Raw genomic sequence first — 21311 nt, forward strand, 5'->3', positions numbered from 1 at the left:
CCCCCTCTGGGGTATGGTGCACCCCCCCCTCTGGGGAGCACCCCCCTCTGGGGCATGGTGCACCCCCCCTCTGCGGAGCACCCCTCTTGGGGCACACCCCCTCTTGGGGCACACCCTCTCTGGGGCACACCCCCTCTGGGGCATGGTGCACCCCCACTCTGGGGAGCACCCCTCTTGGGGCACACCCCCTCTTGGGGCACACCCTCTCTTGGGGCACACCCCCTGTGGGGCATGGTGCACCCCCCCCCGGGGAACACCCCCCTGGGGCATGGTGCACACCCCCTCTGGGGAGCACCCCCTCTGGGGCACACCCCCTCTGGGATGCACACCCTCTTGGGGAGCCCCCCTTTAGGGGCCCCTTGTTTAATCACATGTCACAGGAGGTAGTTGGACTGGAGGGCCTCTCAGGTCATTTCCAGCTCTCTGCCTCCCCACACCTCTCCTCTCCTCACCTCTACTTTCTCTCTGCCTTGTCCCTTTAACTGGCCAGAGTGTGAAGGTGACATTTCTTCTCCTGTATTTACTAAACTAGAGTGATGGTCTCTGCTCATAATTTACGATTGGGGTGACCTCTGTGCCTTCATCCCTCCTCGTCGCCCTACCAGGTACACACAGACACACCTGAGCCCCAGGGAACCCAAGGGCTTTTCACCTGAGAGGCCTCAGCTCAGTTTCCCTGTTTGCTTTCTTGTCTCTGCATCCCTCAACATCTCCAGAACAGTGACAGCCCTTTACCTCCCAAACACCTCAGAGCCGGGGCTGTGGGCCTGGCACCTCCTCCCTGCCTGCCCAGGGCTCTGAACCTTCTGCTCCAGCCCTGATGCCTCAGTGTCCTGGGCTGCTCCCCAAACAGCCTTGGTCCCAGCCCCTCTCCTTGCTCAGGGCAGGCACCATTCTGGCTCCCAAAGCAAACACAAACCAGCTTTGGAGTTAGGCTGGCCTCTTTCCCCTGCACATGGGGGTAACCATGGGGAGTGATGGCTGGTCGCCTGGCATGGCCCCTGGGGTGCAGCTGCTTTGGGAGTGCTCTCCCCACCTGAGGGAGGGGCAGGTTGGCTCCCAAGGCTCCTCTGCTCCCCTCTCCCCTCTCACCTCCACCTTCCCTGAACCGTCATCCACCATCCTCTGCTCTGCAGCCAGCTCTGGCCAGCCATGCAGGTGGGTCACGTCAAACTTCATGGGCTCTACTTTGGCTGGGGAATGGAGGCCAAGAAACATGGTTCTCAGCCCAGGGGACCCTCTGGGCCCCAGCCCTGGGCCCTCCCCACCCCAGCCGGGCCTCCCTCACCAGTCTTGGCCAGATTGTAAGCCCAGCCTGGCCCTTCCATCTGGTCCTTCTCTGTCCACTGCTGAAACAGCTGCTTGAACATGGTGGACTCGAAACCATCATTCACCACCTCCACGTTGGTGGTGGCTGGGTAGCCCTTGGCCTGGATGAAGCCCTGGTGGGGTAGCAGGAAGGATGCGCCTGAATGTGGGGTCTGAGAGAGAAGGGGCCTGCTCCTCATCCCCCCCCTTCCCCCATCCCCCCAGCTCTGTGTGGACCCTGGTCTCAGAACAACCCCTTCCCAGACACCCGCCTCCCACTGCAGCCCCTCAGGCTCTCCGTAGCAGCCCTGTAGATTAATGAGGCCGGTGATCTGCTCTTCTCACAACTTCCTTCCAAATACTCAGTTGCTTCTCTCTGAAGGGCAGAGTATTCACCCCACCATCCCTCTCATCTGAGCAGGGTTGCTCCAGATCTGGGGTGAGGGCCAGCTCCTACACTGGAAAGGGCATCTTCTACACTGGAGGAGAATGGCTCCTACCCTGGAAGGGGCATCTTCTACACTAGAAGGGGTATCTCCTTCACTGGAAGGGGCATCTTCTACACTGGAGGGGGCATGGCTCCTACACTGCAGGGGGTGGCTCCTACACTGGAGGCGGCATGGCTCCTACACTGGAAGGTGCATCTCCTCCACTAGAAGGGGGCATCTCCTTCACTGGAAGGGGGCAGCTTCTGCACTGGAAGGGGGCAATGGCTCCTATGCTAGAGGGGGCCTCCCCTGAAGTAGAGGCTGTGTCCCCCACATCTGCCTGAGGACTCCCAGGGAAAGCCCCTTCGGGCCCTCACCACTGCCCAACTGAAGGCTGCCTTCTTCTCCTCCTTGCTGGAGCCATGGCCCCGCCACACGTAGATCTTGAACCCGCCCTGGTCCAGGATATAACAGTCCTAGGAGAAGAGCACCAAGGAAGGGTCATGCTTCAGGGTCACCCAACAATGATGGGAACTAAGCCTGCCGAGGCTTTGAACGTCTATTTTCCTGATGGAAACTGATGCCCGGGAGGCTGGAGGGATGGACCATCCGGATGATGAGCATCCAGTTTGCAGAATGGCGCCATGGAGATGAGCTGAGTTGGGCTGAGCCGAAGGAGCAGGACCGGTGGGATGGGGGTGGAGGGAATTTGACTCTGGGCAAGGGGCATGTCTCTGCACCTCAGTGTCCCCATGAAGGTCCCTGCCGGCCTTGAAGCCAGGACCCTCCCTCGAAGCCTCCCTTAGTCTGGAGCTCCTGGTATCAGGCCTGCCTCCCAGCACCAAGCCCTGGGGCGGGGGAAATCTTCTCCTCAGGCTACGGGCTCACCTCATGCTGTAAGAGGTCCTGCGTCAGAGGTCGGGTGGCAATCTCCTGGACCACCAGGTCTGCATCCTTTTCATAAAGGCTGGTGGAGGCAGGCCGAGGTGAGCGCCACACCTCCCTGACCTTTCCCCATCCTTCCTCCCTTCTCCCTCCTCTTTCATCAGGATGGGCCCTTCTTTTCCTCTTAGGGCCTGGCTCAGTTTCTCCCCGTGTTTTCCCTATCCCCCCCAGAGTCCTCAGCCCCTGGAAGAAGCTGATATTCATGGAAAAATCTGGGCCTGGGGGTCAGGAGCCCTGGGCTCTAGTCTTGGCTCTCCCCAGAACTGCCCAGCCTTGCACAGGTCCCTCCCTCTCTCTGGGTCTCCCTCTCCTCCCTTTTAAAATGAGGTGATGGAGCTACCTCATCTCAATCATTCCTTTCAGCTCTGTCACCCTGCAAGTCGATGAAATTTGCTCCTGGCCCTGCCTTTTTGAGCCTGTTTGATTTTACTGGGAGAAGGCTCGAGTCAGCTCCCAGGGGCCTGTCTTCTTCCCAAAAAGCCACTGTGTGTGATCGGAGGGTCTTGGGAGAAGCTGAGCCTCAAATCAGAGGAGCAAAGTATCCGGGGACCTAGAGCAATGCCTTCCCTGCCTGGGGCCTCAGTTTCCTCCTCGGTACACATCGGGGTCGGACTAGAAGGCACCTAAGGGCTTTTCCAACTGCAGAGCAGGCGATCCTGCTGCGAGAGCGGTAGCGCCTCCCGGGACACCCACTCACTGGTATAGCCGCAGGTTGGCCTTCTGGAACTCATCGGCCTTGTCCTCCTTGACGGCGTCCTGGAGCGAGCCTGGCCGCGGTCCCAGCACCGTCTCCATGATCTGCAGCAGGTCGGCAGAGCTGTGGTCCTCATCAACCACCCCAATTTGGGCACGGCCGCCCCGCTCTCCATCTCGGATGTTCCGGGCCAAGGCTAGTCCCTGCCGGGCCACAGACCAGGGCAGACTTGCAGAGCTGGCACCTGCCACCAGCCCCAGACAGCCCCCCACCATCTCCCAACTATCCTAAGGTCCCACTCCCAAAATCTTCCTGCGGGAGCAGGACCGGGCAGGGGCCAGACGTCCCTCATCAGGCACACTCGGGGCACTGGCCTCTCTCTGGAGCGCTATCTCACACTGCCCCTGGACATCTGTATCCAGGTGATGTGAGATCAGACTCGAGGGGAAAGAAACCCCCAACGATCAGTCTGGAGAGGAGGGGCAGAGAAGGAATGAGAGGGGCTTGTCTGGTGCCATTGGATAGGCGAGCCTCACCCCCGCCACCGCCCAGGCAAGGAGGGACGATCCAATCCCATTTCTCCTGTCTGTCCTTGAACCCCTGGCCCTAAGCAGACACCAAGCTCCCTGAGGGCCTCTTGCCCCTGTTCCAACTGCCCTCCCAGGATGCCGAGCACAGGGCTGGGCCCCCCAGCCTGGGATACTGACCCGGGATTTCTCAGACAAGTTGGCTTCAGGACCATTCCACTGGATCAGCACCTTCCCCAGGTCCAGGAGGAAGACCTCTCCTTTGTTGAAGCTGTCCCAGGACAGGTGCACCTGGGGAGGGGAGGAGGAGGTGTAAGAACAAAGCATCCCCTGCCCCTCCCCACCAAACCAGCCCCCACCTCCTCCAGGAAGTCCACTGGCCCCTTCCCTCCAGCCTTTGGATGGTCTCACTGGCTACAAGAACATTTACTCCTCGTCTCCACTGTCTCTGGGTAGGTGCATGTAGCTGTGGGGCTGTGTGACCATGGCTCACTCTCGCTGTGTTCAGCTGTCTGTATGTGGTTGCGGCTGACTTTGGAGGGTTGTGTCTCTGTGCTGAGTGTGTATCCGTGTGTCTGTGTGTGGTTGTGTGGGATGGGGTCATGGTGCTCAGATTGGCTGGGTCTCTATGGGCATCTGCATGATTTTGTGAAGGTATTTGTGTGTGTGATTGTGTTACTGTGGGAAGGTGCTTGTGTGGGGGATTTTGTTTGGTCACGTTTTAGTATGGACAATGGTGTCATTGTGAGCAGGGGTCTAGGGGGCTGTGTAACTGTGCACTTCTGTGTTACTGTGGTTGTATATGATGTGTGTGTGTGTATGTGTGTGTGTGTGTGTGTGTGTAGAATGTCCCTATACACACACTGAATCCCATAAGGCCTGTTCCTTTGGTCCCTGCACATGGAGTCCCTCCTAGTGTGGGCCCCACTCCTGCCTCGGCCCACCGGGGAAGGATGCTGGCCTCTCCTCCATTCTTCGTGGGGGGGGGGGGAGCCTGGTAAGAAGCTCCAAGTGACCAAGGAGGCTTGGGCCTAGGGCTCCAACATGGCGGCCTTTCTCCTCCCATCCCTGCACCTCCCACCCAGGGTGCCACCTCGGCCCAGCACCGTTCTCTTAGGGAGCTGGGGCCCACTGCTCTCTCCTCTCGGCCACCTCTTCCCGCTCAGTTAATTTGGTTCAGGCTGGTCAGAGGCGGGAAGACCCTCCCACACCCACCACCAACAGTGGCAGGGCCGAGAGCATGTATTATCGGACCACTTTTACAGATAAAAAAACTGAGGTCTGGGGCAGTCACGGCAGAGCCGGGATCCCGGGACCACAGCACTCTTTGAGATACGCCCAGGTCCTTGGGGGTAACCCCCTGCTTCTTCTCCTTCCTTCCTCCAGGCCCTCCTTCCCTGGATGGCTTGGCCGGGATGCCCTAGGGGCTGGGGCAGGAGCCCAGGCCCCAGGATAGGGGGAGTTCCCGGGGCGCCAGCCACCTCACCTCGGAGGCTGTCACGGGCTTCTTCCCCTTGATGTGCAGGAGCCTCTGAATGTCGTACATGTTGGTCTCCACATGCTTTAAGCCAGAGGCCAGACTCCCCTTCTTGTAGCTGGGTCAGGGAGGGAGAGAGCGGGTGAGGCCCCCATTGGTTGGGATGCAGGCAGTGGGGAGTGGGCCACTCACTGCAGCACCATCTGCCCGACGGACGGGCGGGGAGCGGCCCCTGCTTCCGGTCTGTGGGCCCTGGGTAAAGCGGGGATCCCGGACCGTCGTGGTGATGGAGCCAGACGGGGGACACCAGCCGAGATGGCGACCGCCAGGGACCCAGCCCCGCCCGGCCCGGGCCCCACTCACATGATTCCCTTCTTGAAGTAGCTTTTGAAGACATCCGACTCGTAGCCCTGGACCTCGCGGTGCTGCACGGGGATGTCCCCTAGCAGACTGTCCAGCTGGGCCGTGTAGGCCGCGGCCGCCCCCTGCTCGTCCACCGCTGAGTCCCTGCCTATCCAGTAATGAATATCGACGGACACGTCCCGGCCACTCTTCTCCTTCTGGGGACACGGAGAGGTGCAGGATGGGAGCCAGGCCCACGGGGGCCATCCTTCCTTCATCCTCTTCCTCATCCCCAGCTCGGCCAGGGCTCTGGGGGCCGACCTGGGCCACAGCCAGGGAGCTCAGGGCCAGGGCAGGGGGCTGAGGCTGCTTGCTAGCCCTCTGCTCCTCTGGGCTCAGCCAGCTGCCCCAGAATTGGGGGGCTCCTCCCCTGAACAGAACGGGGTGCAGAAAAGCCCATGCCGGCCCCTCCCCACTCCTCTGTCTAAGGAACCACCTCGTACTCCCTAAGCTCATCAGCCCCTGTCCCCAGAGGGCCAACCTCCTTCCCCACCCCCACCCCACCAGGCAACACACGGACCACAGAAATATGCCCATTCTCTGGAGGATGCTGAGATTTAGACCCGGCAGAGACCCGGGAGGTCATTTTACAGAGGCCCAGGGCGGTTGGGGACCCTGCCTCAGATGTCTGGGGTAGATCTTTCTGCCTCCAAGTCCAGCATTTTACCCTGTTCCCTGCCCAGAAGAAGGACCCCTGCTCTGTGGGAGGGGCAGCACCACCTTCCTTTCCCAGCCTGGGTGTCAGTGGCCCACTCGTTGCCTGCGCCGTTCTCCCCCAGCAGAGCCTGCGGCCTCCCTTCCGTCACCTTTGCTTTCCTTCCCCTGGGCACGAGACCAAGCCCAAGAGGCAGAGGAAAAGCGAGGTCCCTGGGGACACTGGTCCAGGGCTGTCCTAGGCCACAGCCTGGGGTCTGCCCCCACCCCCAGTTCAGGTCCTAGGGAACAGTAACAGTCACCCCGGACTGAGGAAGGACACAGGGACTTGGGATTCTGAACCCTGGCACCTCCTCGGCACAGGCCGGCTTTGCCCATGCCCCCCTCCTTTGAGGCTGTGGCACCACCTGGGGCCACTGAGGGATCCCCCAAAGGCTGAGCCATGGCCATGAGCCTTGGGGTAACTTGGGATTCATTGGACCCTGGGAGGGGTGATACATCACCAAAATGCAAGATCGTGCCCAGTGTGATTCGGGACCTCTCCATAAGGGGCCAGGGCACAGCTGGAGCCCAGGAAGCTGGGCTTGCCACTTACTGCCTGGGGGGCCCTGGCTGAGTCACCTCCCCCATGTGCCTTGGTTTCCTCATCTGTAAAATGAAGGCTAGATGACCTCCAAGGTCCCTTTTGTCCATCGTTAGGAGGCCCGCCTTCAGACGCCAGCTGACGTCCGAGAGGGAAGGTCCTCGCCCCTCATCTCGACTCCTGGCTCCTGTCTCTCCAGTCCAGTCTCCTCTACAGAGCTGCTAAGGTAACCTGGAGGTGAATGCCTGACCGTGCAATTCCCTAGCTCAAACACCTTCAGTGGCTCCCTGGTGCCAGGCTTACAGCTGGTCTGATGCACGTGGCTCCTCTCTGGGCGTCTACACTCCAGTCAAACCGACCCCTTTCCTCGTTCCTGAACGTGACATTTCAGCTCCAACTCACAGCTAGGCCTTCCGAAGACTGGCCCCCTGCTCCCCTCCTCATCCCCACCTCTCAGAATCCATGGCTTCCTTCAAGGCTCAGGGCCTGGGCCACCTCCTCCAGGAAGCCTTCCCTGATCTTGCCTGCCCGTGGAAGATCCAGGGGATCTGAGGTTCAGAGGTGGAAGGGACCTTAGAGGCCAGTGAGTATTCTCATCGATGTCACAGGTGAGGAAACTGAGGCACAAAGTGTTTTTGTTATGTCTCTGTCTCTGCTTTTGTCTCTGTCTCTTTGTCTCTCTCTCACTCTCGTATTTACTTATTTTGGTATGGGTTCTATTCTGCCAGACCCTCAACCGCCAGGAAAATGTAAGGTCTTTGAAGGCCACACCTGTTTCATTTTTGCCCTGGTGTCCCCGGCACACAGCCTCGCATCAGGCACATAGTAGGCACTTAATAAACGTCCGTTGGATTGGATCGGACTTTTGCCCAGGGACAGTCAGAGCAGGCTTCATGGAAGAGGTGACATTTGAGCTAAGCCTTGAATGGGCCGACTTTTAAGAGGCCGAATGGAGAACAGGGGCCGTTTCAGAGTGAAGGTTGGGCCTTGGACGCCAGGCCACGCAGCCTGGATCTCACTGGGGAGGTTCTGGGGAACAATTCCCAGCTCTGAGCAGGGCAACACTAATCGGTGCCTAAGGGAGACAAGGCTGAGCACCATGTGGAGGAGGGCTGGGAGGGGCAGAACAGAGAGGTGGGCAGCCCTGCAGCGGTCCAGGGGGAGGCCAGGGAGGGCCATGGCTGGGCAGTGGGGTCACAGGGGAGGCAGGTTGGAGAGAGGCAGCTGACCTTGGAGATGGACTGGATGAGAGGAGATGAGGGGGACAGAAGAGGAGAAAAGGACCCCAGAGATTAGAACTCGGACCACAGACTGAGAGCTGGGAGGGATGGCAGAGGGCATCAGGTTACGAATGAAAAGTCTGAGGCCCAGAGAGGCTGAGGGATTTGTCCAAGGTCACACAGGCAGTGAGTGGCAGGATTCAAACCCAGGTCCTCTGACTTTAAAGCCAGCCCTCATGGTGCCCCAGACAGGAGTGATGTCTCCAGGTCTGGGTGGGAAAATGGGAAATGGGGCTTCAGACCTGTGTCGTCCGAGGAGCCAGCGTGCCTGCCGCTTGGGGCGGGGTGGGGGGAGAGCCTGTACTCTGGCCGCCTTTCTCCTGCTGCCTCCTCCCCCAGCGCCCAGGCCCGGGCTCCAGTGGACACAGCCAGCGGGGACCCAGTCCAGGACCACTCACGTGCAGGATGATGTAGCAGTCACCTTCAAAGAAACTCCCGTAGGCCTTCTCTGGCACTCGGACCATCTTCATCTTCTAGAGGAGGCAGTGACAGGCTCCTGTGGACCGGGCCTCGCCCCTCCTCCAGCCCCAGCCCAGGCCTGGGGGCTGCCCCACCCCCTCCTCAATGCCCCTCTCCCCTGTCTCATCCCTGCCCGGCGTCCCTGTCTGGGTTGGTGCCTCTCACCTCAATGGCCCAGATCTGCAGACCCTGCAACATGTCGATGGAGGGGAGGCCACTGTCCAGGTCCATCCTTCCGAGTTTGGGCTGAAAACACAAGAAGTGAGGGTCGGGCAGTGTGGGAGGGGGATGGGAAAGGTGGAGCCAGGGATGTCAGAGGCGGGGGCAGGGGTGGGAGGAGGTCAGGAAAATGACTGGGCCGGCTCTCAGCGGCCTGCCTTCTGGGGCCATCAGCAATGCCCCTGATCCTGTCTCAAAGAGGGCTCAGAAGAACAAGGGTGCCATGCCAGCAGGGGTGAATCCCCTCTCCATTGCCAGGCTCTCTACACAGTCTGCATGTTGATGAATGAACAACCGAATGAAGAAATGTGGACAGTGGCCGATGTACAAACAGCAAGGCTTTGCAAAGGTCCCCAGACCCCAGACAGATTTGGCAAACAGTCACCGGGAATGCAGGGCCCTCGGAATGGACCCATAGGCTTTGCCCGGCAGCATGCAGACGAGCCTGATCGTCCCCCAGGGCAAGCCTGGGCTCTGCAAAGCCTGGTGGGGGTCGGGCTGGGCTGGTCCAGGAGGTCACACATGGGCCTTTCCAGCCACAACAGCCCTCAGAGGAGGCAGGAGCCTCAGCTGTGCCAATGAGGGCCGCGGGCCCCGGGTCTCAACCAGGCCTTGACCTTCCACTGTCAGGCTGGCCTTACCACCCTCCAGCCCCGGCTCAGGGCACGTCACCCACAGACTCAGACCACTGACCGGCTCTCGAGTCCAGCCCTCTCGTTCCACAGCTGAGGCCTGAGGCCCACAGATGAGAAGCGGCTAATCACTGGGAGAGCCAAAGACATCACATTGGGCCTGTTCCCTCCATGGGATCCTGGGGCGGCCTGGCCAGCCTCCAGTTGGGACAGCTTGTCTTCGTGTGAGAGAGACCCTTGGAGAAGGCAATGGGGAGCACCTTCCCCTCTGCCCCTAGAGAATCCCTCCTTTCCAGCACAGATCAGAAGCTCCTTCCTGGCTCCCCGCCATGCTGCCTCTACAGTGGGGCCTTAATCGAGCAGAACTATGGTGGCCTGGCCGGCACAGTGGATGGAGCCCTGGCCAAAGGAGCCCTGGGCCCACATCCTGCCCCTGCTTCCTGCTAGCTGTGTGACCTTGTCAAAGTTGGGTCATCCCTGCTCCTCAGTTTCCTCTTCTGTAATATGAAGATACATGACAGCACCTCCTACTCCCTCTATTGGATGCAAGGCCCCAGTGAGCTCACGTGTGCCAAACTCTAAGGAAGGCCAGCCACCAGTCCCATGTGTGAGTTGCACATGCCTGCCCAGCCATCTCTGCTCCTTCTGGTGACCCTGTGAAGCAGCCCTCTGCCAGGGTCCCCACACTTAGTGGTGATTGCTTTCTCTCAGTCTCTTAGTCAAAGTTCCCTTTGGAAGACGCCAATGGTGTCTGGGATGTACGCGGAAAGAGAGGTACTCATCTGGAGGAGGGGGAGGGAGGGGGGCCTCTGGACTTGGTAGCGAGACAAGAGAGGGCAGGGCAGGCCGAGGACAGCCAGGAGGGAGGGAGAGAGTCAGGGCTACCGGGCATCCCTGAAGCCTCTGCCCACCCCCGGCTCTGGAGCTGAGGGTCAGATTCTAAGCCAAACTTGGAGGCCTCCAGGAGGAAAGGAAGGTAGAATGAAGGCTGGGGGCCGGGGGAGGGAGGAATCCAATGGAATCTGGGTCTGTGCACTCCTGAGGGGATGTGGGGGTGGGGAGAGAAAGGCATGCACACCCAGATCCTCCTTCCCCTGCCACAGGACCAGGAATCTGAGGGGAGGCAATGGGGGATAGAGATGGACAAGAGGGAAAATGAGGCCCAGACAGCAAGACTGGATGGGGGAGGGGCTTGGGTGACTTGAGGTCAAGAGCCTGGGGGGCTGGGAGGGGGGGGGCCCCTCAACATCACGGGGGAGGGGGGGGGGGGGGGAGGGTTGAGGGGTGAAGATCATGAGGTCGGTTTTGGACACGTCTGCACCACATCTGGTGGGAGATGTCTGAGAGGCAGCTGGAGATGTGGGCCTGGAGATGGGCAGAGGTTAGGGCAGGCTAGGCAGGCCTGAGAATCGACAGCACGGAGGTGATCTGAGTATCCATGAGAGCTGGTGGGATCACTGAGGGAAAAGAGAGAAGAGAGGAGGGCCCGGGACAGAGCGCTGGGGGGCACCCATGGTCAGCGGGCATGGCCGAAAGCAGGCATGGGCCACCTGCGACCTCGAGTGCAGCCCTTGGACTGAATCCAAACTTTGCAGAACAAATCCCCTTAATGAAAGGATTTTGTGCTGTAAAACTTGGACTCTGTCAAAAGGCCACACCCGAGGACCTAGAGGGCCACGTGCGGCCTCGAGGCTGCAGGTTCCTCATTCCTGGATTAGAACAAGAGCCGGCAAAGGAGGCTGAGATGGAGCGGGAGAGAGCAAGTTCAGGAAAGCCTAGAGAGAAGAGGGAGACAGTCAATGTCAAAGGACGAGGCCCAAGAAAATGCTGCGAGATTTGTTGATTAAGGGATGATTGGCAACTTCAGAGAGAGCGGTTTCAGTGGGAACCAGTAAAAGCCAGTGGAGGCCCCCGTGTAGATGGCCTTCTCAGGGAGTTGGGCCACAAGACAGGGAGGGATAGGGGACCACGGAGAGTGGGGGTGGGTGGGCCAAGGGGAGCCCCGGGCATGTTTGTGGGCAGAGGGAAGGGGCCAGCAGACAGGGAGGTACTGAAGGCAAGGGAAGGACTGGGGACGACAGAGGAGGCAGACAGACAGCAGCATCTCTTCAAGTATCCTTCTGAGAAGACCCCCTCCTGCCGCCAGAGCCCTGCCTCAGCCCACACAGGTCTTTGTCCACCTAACCTCGATCCGTCCTGCTTCCTCCGGGCCTGTTCGTGGGCCGTCAGGGGACAGGGGCTCTCCCACCATGGCCACCGAGGTCTGCTTACCTCCTTTACTCCAACTTGCCTCTGCTCTGCCGCTCCCTCCGCCTTCCTCCCTGGCATCCCAGAGGCTGGCTCTCTGTGGGCGAGCCCAATGGTCCTTCCCTCTTTCCCCTCCCCTCCCTCCCCCAGATCTAATATGCGACACTGCAGCCCGAGGCTAGTGATGCAGGGGGAGGGCAGCTGAGTCAGCAGCTACTGAGACTGGGTGGGTCACAGCTCCCAGCACCCCCCTCCAACAAATCGTTATCTTCACCACTATCAATTCATTTAAATTCCAGATGAGTGTGCTCAGGGACTAGTCTGCCCATTTTACAGATGAACCATTGGTTACTAAATTGTCTCCATCTTCTGACTTTCAATTCTAGCTCTGTGTAGCCTAGAGGAAGTGCGGCTGGACTTGGGAGTCAGCAGAGAGCTGGATGGAATCCTGCCTTTGACCATTATCTAGCAGAGTAGCTTGGGCAGGTCACTGAACCTCTCAGCCTCAGTGTCTTCATCTGTAAAATGGAGATCAGACTGCAGCGTCTCCTCCACACCTCCTGAACAGAGAGGGAAGCAGTAGGCGTGTGAGCAGGCTGCCCCACAAGAAACCACCACCATTGGCCTCTGAAATGAAAATGACAGAATTACAGAAGGGAGCCGATGATGCCTGAGGCCCGGCTGCCGTCGATGAGTCTGTCAGCTAGCCCAAAATAATTCATCCTCGGCTCCTCAAAGAGCTGGCAGGAGCGATGGCTGAGCCCCTTTTGGTCAACGATCTGTGAAGGGGCCAGGAGAGCTAGGAAGTCCTACAGATGGGAGGAGAGCACAGGCTTTCCCGGCTGCTGAAAAGGGAAGTGGATGAAGTCGGCTAACTCCAGGCCCATGAGATTGGACGAGATTCCAGCATGTTAAACTAAAGGCCTGACTACTGAACATCTAGAAAAGAAAGTTGTGACTTCCCAGAGCCCACAGGTCCTCATCCAGAACTGGCCAGAGCAGATAATGTTCTTTTTTTGAACAAAGTTACCATGCTGGCAGGCTGGGGGAATACTGTGGCCATAGTTCATCTAGATTGTACTCAGGCGTTTCAGAAAGTCTTTCCTACTACGATCGTGAAACATGACAGAGAGATGAGGTTCTGACAATGTGGCCATTGGACACAATCTAAAAGTAGTCATTAATGGCTCATCTGGGAAGAGTCTCTAGAGGAATCTGCCCCGGACCCTGGGCTGCGTCATGTTTTCATAGATGACTCGGATAAAGGGAGAGATCACAAGCTTATCAAATTGGCAAATGATATGGAGCCTACAGCAGATGATGGGTATTCAGGACCCAAAGAGCTCTTCATACTAAGTAGAATATTGGGCCAATCTGAGTTAGGTCAAAGGCAGCTAGGTGGCGCCAGAGTGTATAGAGTGCAGAAGATCTGAGTTCAAATCCAGCCTGAGACACTTAACAGTTACATGACCACGGACAAGTCACTTTACCCTGCTTGCCTCAGTTTCTTCATCTGTAAAATGAGCCAGAGAAGGAAATAGCAAACCACTCCAGTATCTTTGCCAAGAAAACTGCCAGCGGAGTCACAGATCGACAGACGGGACTGAAATGACTGAACAACAAGGGAGAAATGTCACGCCTCGCCCATTAGGTGCCCCTTGCTCTCGCTGGGGGACCTGCCCGCCTTTTTTCCAGTGGAACGTTTCTCTGACCAAACTGGTCCTTTGCATCACTTCCCATGTGCAATTCCATTTTGTAATGTGTGGCAGCCTGTGTCCACTCCCACATTCCCCAGTCCAGGGTCATTTTAATTTCTTCCTCTTTTCACCCATGTGTCCAATCAATCGCCAAGGTTTGTTTTTCCTGTGTCCACAACATCTCTCCTGCGGATCTCCCTTCTCTGCACTCCGGGAGGCACCACCCTGGGTCAGGCCCCTGGATTCCCTTCTCCTGGACAATCGCAGGAGCCTTCCTATCCCTGCCTCCAGTTTCTCCCCAGGCCAATCCCTCCTCCATGCAGCTACCGAGAGAACCTTCCCACAGTGCAATCTGGCCCATCGTTCCCCTCTGTTAACGGCTCTGGGGGCTCCCCACGCCCTCTAGGATAAAATTCGAGGGGCCGTCTCCAGACGTCTTGATCTCTATCTGGCCTCTGGACCCACATGGCTCCTGAGGACAAAGTGAGGCTGGTGACCTTGCCCAGCCCTGCCTCACTTCAATCCAGTTCACTTGCATGTCGTGGCATCACCTCCCTGACGTCGTGGTCCTCTTCGAGAATGAAGGAGAAAAATAGCAGCAGGATAAACTTCAGACTTCTGGTCTTTAGAGTCTGGCCCCAGTCGGCCCTCAGCTTCTTCCAAGGGAGTGCTCTGGTCTAGTGCCGCTGGTCTATCCACTGTTCTCTGCAACTGCCTCTCATCTCCCCTCTCCAGGCTTGTGCCCAGGCTGCCGTCCCCAGCGCCTGGAATGCCCTTCCCATTTGCCTTCCCAGCTTCGAGCTCCTGCCTCCCATTTGGGCTCAGCTCTAATGTTAACTCGGACGGGACTTCCCTGTGCATCAGAACTCTTGCGTCTGTACTGCCTTTAATTATCAATGTATCCACATTGTTTCCCCTCTTGGAATGGAAGCCCCTTGAGGGTAGGGACTATTTTTGTCTTTCTCTCTCTGCAGAGTCACTCCATCTACCTCGGTGGGCCATCTTTCCAAACAACTGGGACTTACCATTTTGGGTTCGAATAGGGAGTGTTCAGAGGGGGGAGTGTGAAATATGCCAGGATGAGAAGGAAGGTGTACTCCACCCTAGAGACAAGGGAGAGCCACGGAGGGTCCTTGAGCAGGGATGTGGCGTGGTCAGCCCTGTGCCTTAAGAAGATAGATTTGGCATCCATTTGAGTGGTGGTTTAGAGATAAGGGGGGACACTGCAGGCAAGAAGCCAAGGTAGGAGGTCCAACAAGGCATGATGAGCCCCTGAACCAGGGTGGTGTGTGGTAGTGGACAGAGGGGGCTGAGTGCAAGAGGTATTGGGGAGGGAGACCCTGCAGACCTGGCCACCAGCTGGAGCTGGGGGCGGGGAGAGGGGGAAAGAAAGGGCAGCCCACACTGGAAAGCCTGGGCGGCTGGGGGAGTGCTGCTCTCTCTCTGAAAGTCTCCAAGGGCTCTGGTGGGGAATGCAGAGGGGCAGATTAGTGCATGCCGGCTTTGAGGTGTCCCAAGGACAGCCCGGTGGATGCATCTGAGAAATCTGCGGGAGGGGATCAAGGATGGAAGGACCAAGGATAGATGTTGATTTGGGGGTGGTCTGTGCGGAGGGCTCCTAGAAACTGTCTTTGCCATCGCTGTAATTGCCCAAACTGAGCAGAACTGAAGCCGGGGGCTGGCTGGGCCCCCAAGTGTGACAGTAAAGAGACATAGGAAGAGGGCCCAAGGATACCCACACTTAGGGGTCAGGAGGAAGCCAGGTAACCAGCAAGAAGGGCCAGAAAGGACAGCCAGGAAGGCAGGCGCGTCGGGGAAGGGTAGAGTCACAACAGCCGATGGAGGCATCGGGGGAGGCTGTAGGAACGCTAAGCCTGGACGAGAGCCTTCCAGGGCTCAGAGGGCTGTCATGGGACTTGTCCCTGAATCCGCATAAATGGGTCAAAACTGCAGAAGTCAATTTTGATATAATGAAATGCAAAGGAAAACTTCCCACCAGCAGAGCTGCCCCAGAGTGGAAGCTGTTGTGGGAGAAGTGGAGGTGGGCTCCCTTCCCCAGGGTCTCCAACCCTCCCCCTGGAGCAGGCCAGGTCGCTGAGATACTAGCCGGCCCAACAGTCACGCCCCCTCCCCCAGCCTCCTCTGTGATTCTTGGCGCCGTCCCTGTGTGCCAGGGCCTGGGGCTCCCACCTGAGGGCTTCAGACCCAGGAGTCCCCCTCCCCAAAGAATGCAGCTCATTTAAAAAGCAGACCTTCATCTCAGATGGGAAGGCTACACCTCGCACACACTCACACCTCTCTTTTCCGAGAGTCGGCAGAAGCTGCTCTGGGTCTTTCCATTTTCACGCATTGCCAAGTCCAGGAGTTCTTTCAGTTAAAGCGATTCTGCCCACCCGGCTGCCCACGACGCGGGGGTCCGTGAATGCCGCCAAAGGCCAAGTGGCCCTGTCCGCCAGTGCTGAGGGTTCCCCAGCCTCCCGTGTGACCTTCTCCCAGGGACTGCAGCCTCGATGGGCACATGCACCGTCTATCCCCAAACAAATCCAGCCACGTGGAGAGTCACATGTTCTGGTACAGCACGCACACGCTGATAGCGCCCTCTTCTCTTTGCTGGGGTGGGGGACCAAGGGCGAGGAATGCGGTACACACTTCCATACAGGCCAAGAGAGCTGGGTCTGTTGAACGGCTTTTTTCCTGCCCTTTAAGAATTTTCATTACAAGCGTGGCTTACCAGATGGGGGAAGGGAGAGGGAAGTATCCAGAAATGAAGGTGATGGGAAAAAGGATACCAAAGAAGAAGATTTTAAAAGAGGAGCACGTGTATATTCAGACACATTGTTCAAAGCCCCTCCTCCCTGAACCCGGGGCTCCTCAGGTGCTGGCCACAGGAGTGTCTGCACCCCAGGCCTGGCTCTGACTGAGACAAATACAGCTGAACAGTCAAGTATAACAGTAGCCTCAGTAACAGATGCTTGGAAGGCCCCTAATATGTGCAGAACAGGGGAGGGTGAGAGGCTCTGGGCCTTGGCTGGGTGCCAGTGCTCATGGGCAGAGGGCTGGCCCCGGAGCCAGGAAGACCTGGGCTCTAGGCTTGCTTGTGATTGCGACCTCTTCAGCCCCTCAGCTCCCCCAGGCAATCCTCTAAGACCTTAACTTTCAGGATAAGGAAGTTCTGCCCGGGAGTTCCTGGAGAGATGAATGATTCTGAGAGAGCCATGTTGGGTCCTCATGGAGACATCATTTTGGACGGGACAAATGGGAGGGGTGGCCTACAAGATATATAAGGAACTGATTCAGATACATCAGAATAAGAGTCATTTCTCAATAGGCAGATGGTCAAAAGCTATGGAGAGGCAGTTCTCAAAGCTCTCAGCAATCACATGAATAAATGCTTGAAATCACTAAAAATTAGAAAAATTGAAATGAAAGTAAACCCAAGATTCTGCCTCACACTCATGAGATTGGCAAAGATGACAAACACTAAAAGTGACAAGAGTGGAGGGGCTGGGGGCAAACAGACACACTAACGCACTGTTGGTGCCCCTGGGAGTCGGTGCATTCTAGAAAGCAATTGGAAAGCCCGCCCCAAAAGTCATTGAACTCAGCATACCTTTTGACCTAGCGATGCTGGTCCTAGATATAAACCCAAAAGACATCAAAGAAAGAAGAAGAAATAAAAAAAATATTTATAGCCTCTCTCTTTGTCAGTCAGTCAACAAATATTAAGCACCTACTACGCGTCAGTACTATGTGCTAAGCACAAAGAAAGGTGAAAAACTGTCCCTGCCCTCTAGGAGCGCCCAGTCTATGGGGGAGACAACAGGCAGATAACTATGCATAAACAAACGATATACAGGATCTATGGGGACAATTAATAGAATAAAGACACTAGAATTAAGAGGCTGGGGAAGACTTTCGCAGACTCTGGGATTTTAACTGGGTCTTAGAGGAAGCCAGGGAGGGGAGGAGCTGGGGAGGAGGAGGAGGCAGAGTGCTCCAGGCATAGAGAACAGTCAGAGAAATGGCCCAGAAGTGAGAGGTGGAGGGTTTGCTCCTGGAGCAGCCGGGAGGCCAGGATCTGGACAGAAAGGTGTGTGACGGAGGGGCTGGGCTCAGAAGAGCTTTGATCCTTGAGGAGACTGGCAGTGCCACGGTCACACCCGAGTTTTAGGACGCTCACTTTGGCAGCTGGGCGGAGGATGAATAAGAGAGGGGAGAGACTTGTGGCAGGTCATCTTTGTCGCAGCAAAGAACTGAAGACTCAGTGAGTCTGTATCCTCGAGGAATGGCTGAACCAGTTATGTCTGTGCATGTCATGGAATGTTAGTGCTCCAGAAGAATTAATGAAGGGGAAAGCTTCAGAAGAGCCTGGGAAGACGTGTGTGAACTGATACAGAGCCAAGGGAGCAGTAACAGCCGGGCCCCACCCCTGAGTCTGGAGGACCGTGAAGCAGCCCGACCTGCGGCCGGAGATGCAGCGGACTCCAGGTGCAGAAGGCAGCTTGTGTTCTCAGCAGCCAGCTGGGGAATTGGTTTTGCTGGATCAGCCACAATCACAAGGCTTTTGTTTTTCACTTCCAGGGCAACGAGGGAGTAATCGACTGCCAAAAAAGAGGGTCACTGAAAGTTTTTTAAAAATCCACGAAAGAGAACAGAGGGGACAGCGTGAAAGGCACGCCTCGAATTTAGTACGCATTTAGGCGCTTGTACTTCAGAGAAATTCCGGATTTTATCTGCAATCCTCTTCCTCTGGTCTACTTTACGTACGGAAATGTTCCTTTTCTCCATGTCTGCTACATTCGGAATCTTTAAAGACTTAACAAGAAATGCCCAGGACGTGCAGGCAGGGCAGAGGGACGCATTAGGTTAGGTGGCCACGAGGGCAGCCTCGGAGGCTGGTGGAGGAGGCCAGGGGCAGAGGCGCCTAGGCCCTCCTCCCTGCCTGCTTGGGGGGCTGTGGCCTTGCTCCCCCTCCCCCACGCAGACCCGGTGTGGCCCCCTTTGAACCCCTGCCACCTCCTCCTGAGCACCCCGGGGTCCCTGCTCCTCAGCCTGGCCTTCCCCGCCCTCCACGATCTGCCTACCTCTCCAGGCTCAATTCCCAAGCCTCCCTCCCTCGGCCCCCACATTTCCCCTGTGTCAATACCACAGTTCAAACAGGTTTCTCTCTCCAGTACTTACTGAACTCCCCTTCCCAGCCCATGTGGAATGCCCCCTCCTTCAGGAGGCCTTCCTGGATTCCCCTACTGATGGTGCCCTCTTCCCGCCCCTTCCTCAACGAGGTCCTTTGCTCCTGCTCTGACACCCTCCCTGGGCATTCATTACTACGGTTACAATTGGCTACGCTGGTGCCGTCCCTTTCATGAGGGCCAGGAGTCTGTCTAACCTAATCTTTGAACCTCCCCCAGGGCCCTGCAGCCCAGAGCTGACAACTCAGTTAATGTTTGTGGAATCTGGAACTGACTGAAGTCACAAAGGGCAAAAAGGTGGTGGGAGATGGGGCCCAGAGGGATCTTAGAAACCATCGCCCACCTAGGCCTTAGCTGAGGACTTGCCCTAGGCCACACAGGTGACAGGGTCAGGATTGGCTTCCACAAAGGAGAGCTCTTCCCACGCCCACCAGGCCACCTGGCTGCCTTCCACAGGGAGCTTTATCTCCCTGCTCCAGCTCATGAAAAGAGGCCGTATCTCTGCCATCAGACCAGGGGTCTCTGTGGCCTAGGTTAGCTCCCCTCTCTGAGAATGGGCTCAGTTCAAGGTTTAAGAGGCTCAGCCTCTCCAGCGCCCTTGGAGAGCCTTGGGGAGGGCCCTGTAGTGAGTGGCCTGACTCCGCTCCCAGCCGGCCTCTTACTAGGGAGAGGGGTGCCTGCCCTGCCCTAGGCCAAGCTGACTCAGCCTTGGCAAAGCAAACCAAGGGAAGGATCAGGTCAAATCTTCTCATCAATCCTTTGCCCAGTCTCCTTGGGGAGCCAGGAGTCATTCCCTAGGCCGTGGCTGGTACCTGGTCTCATCACTGTGTTGTCACATCCCTATGTCTTCTCTCTGCATGCCCCCATCCAACCCAAGCCCCTCCCCTCTGTTCTCAGAAGCGAGATTCCCACCGTCCTACAGAGAAGCTGGGGGGGGGGGGCGGTGCCCTGGAGAGGAGAGAAACAGAATTCTCTGAAGACCCACATGAAGGAAACACGGAGCTGGAGATGCCCTGGGGCAGCAGGCATAGCTTGGGTCAGGGCAGCAGTGGATTGGTGGGAGGACGCTAGGGAAGGCTCACTGGGGCAGAGGCTGCTAGCCTCCCCTTAAAGCCGCTAAACAATCGCTCAGAATGACAGCCTGCACACAGGAGTAAATCCTGCAATAGGCCTAGGCTTGGCAAATGGGCAAATGGTGACCACGACCTACCGAGGGGGGTGGGCTCTGCAAACCAATGCCACCAGGCTCTATAAACGACCACCAAGATTTATGAGGAGCAGCATGGACTGCATTATAATCCTAGGCTTTGCACAAGACCGCTGAGACCTTGGAGGAACGGCAGGATCTGCACACAGCCCTCCACTCTGGGGACGACATCAGGCCCTACCTTCTAAACCAAGATCAGGGCAACCACCCAGGGTTCTCAGAGGGGGATGAGGCCTTGGAGACAACCTAGGCCCACCCACAGCCTGATCTAGAATCCGGTCTTTGACCTACCCAAACTCAATTCAACAAGCATTTATCAAGCCCTGCTGTGTGCCAGGCACTGTGCCGCTAAGCTCTGGAACACGAAGAAAGCAAAAACACGGGTCTGCGCCTCCAATGAGCTGCCAGCCTAATGGGGGAGACCATGCCCAAACCACTCTTGTCCAACAAGATGGAGGCAGAGAACACGGCAGGGAACCACAATGAGGAACAGAGCTCGCCGTGAAGGGCTGCCCAGAAAGGACTCCTGCAGAAGCGGGGATGTTAGCTGAGTCTTGGAAGAGGCCAGGGGTGGTGGGGAGTTGGGGGAGCATCCCAGGCCCAGGGCAGCTCCCCTTTCACACCAGGTAAGGGAGCAGTAAACGACAGACAACATGAAGAGGGAAAGAACTCTAACAAATGGGGTAACAGGAAGGGCTTCCTGGAGGAGGCGCCTTTTGAAAGAACTCAGGGATTCTAAAGAATCGAGGTGAGGAATGGAGCACAGCCTGTGGCCTATGCCAAGGCGCAGGAAGAGGAGATGGAATCCTGAGTGGGAGAAATGGCAAAAAGGCCAGTCCAGGTGCGCCTTCACTCTGTTGATTCTCCCCAATGGGTCGTGGCTAGAGCTGTTTGTACATTGTTGTTTGCATGGTGCCTCCTCAGTTAGTCTGGGAGCTCCTTAGGGCAGGAACTGTCATCTGCCTCTCTTTGTATCCCTAGGGCTTAGCACTGGCACATTGGAGGCACTTAATAAATGCTGATTAACTAAGTGACCTACTGTGTTGGAAGCGGAGGTCGCAGGAGCCAGACTACGAAGGACATTCAAGGATGAAATGTCAGTGGCTAGAATGGGGTCGATGCCTTCAAGAGAGATAGAGTGAGAAGTTCAAGAGAGGCTGGGGAAAGGAAATAGGACAACGAGTTCTGTTTTGGGCAGATTGAGTCTGAGCTGTCTACAGGGGTCCAAGATGGAGACCACCAAGCGGTGGGAGACTTGGCACTGAAGTTCCTCCCAGACTCCCCTGCACTTGGGGCGGCTGCCATAGTCCTTCCTGGACTCCCCTGCTCCTGGGGTGGGCGCCATCATCATTCCCAGACTCCC

The 21311-nt window shown here is 57.3% G+C and overlaps 1 protein-coding gene across 1 annotated transcript in view; it reads right to left on the minus strand.

Annotated features, from left to right (window-relative positions):
- VILL (villin like) overlaps window positions 1–21311 on the minus strand; it is a 43086-nt gene that overhangs the window by 18066 nt on the left and 3709 nt on the right. The window contains exons 2-11 of the mRNA XM_027835916.1: window positions 8923–9003; window positions 8697–8771; window positions 5743–5939; window positions 5389–5497; window positions 4083–4193; window positions 3379–3578; window positions 2625–2703; window positions 2114–2212; window positions 1289–1442; window positions 1093–1193 (exon numbers count right to left, since the gene is read on the minus strand). Of these exons, the coding sequence (XP_027691717.1) occupies window positions 1093–1193; window positions 1289–1442; window positions 2114–2212; window positions 2625–2703; window positions 3379–3578; window positions 4083–4193; window positions 5389–5497; window positions 5743–5939; window positions 8697–8771; window positions 8923–8988 (1191 nt within the window). The 5' untranslated portion in view covers window positions 8989–9003. The remainder of the gene's footprint in view (window positions 1–1092; window positions 1194–1288; window positions 1443–2113; window positions 2213–2624; window positions 2704–3378; window positions 3579–4082; window positions 4194–5388; window positions 5498–5742; window positions 5940–8696; window positions 8772–8922; window positions 9004–21311) is intronic.

The sequence above is a fragment of the Vombatus ursinus genome, unplaced genomic scaffold, assembly GCF_900497805.2.
Source record: "Vombatus ursinus unplaced genomic scaffold, bare-nosed wombat genome assembly UNPS02014817.1, whole genome shotgun sequence".
Taxonomy (NCBI): domain Eukaryota; kingdom Metazoa; phylum Chordata; class Mammalia; order Diprotodontia; family Vombatidae; genus Vombatus; species Vombatus ursinus.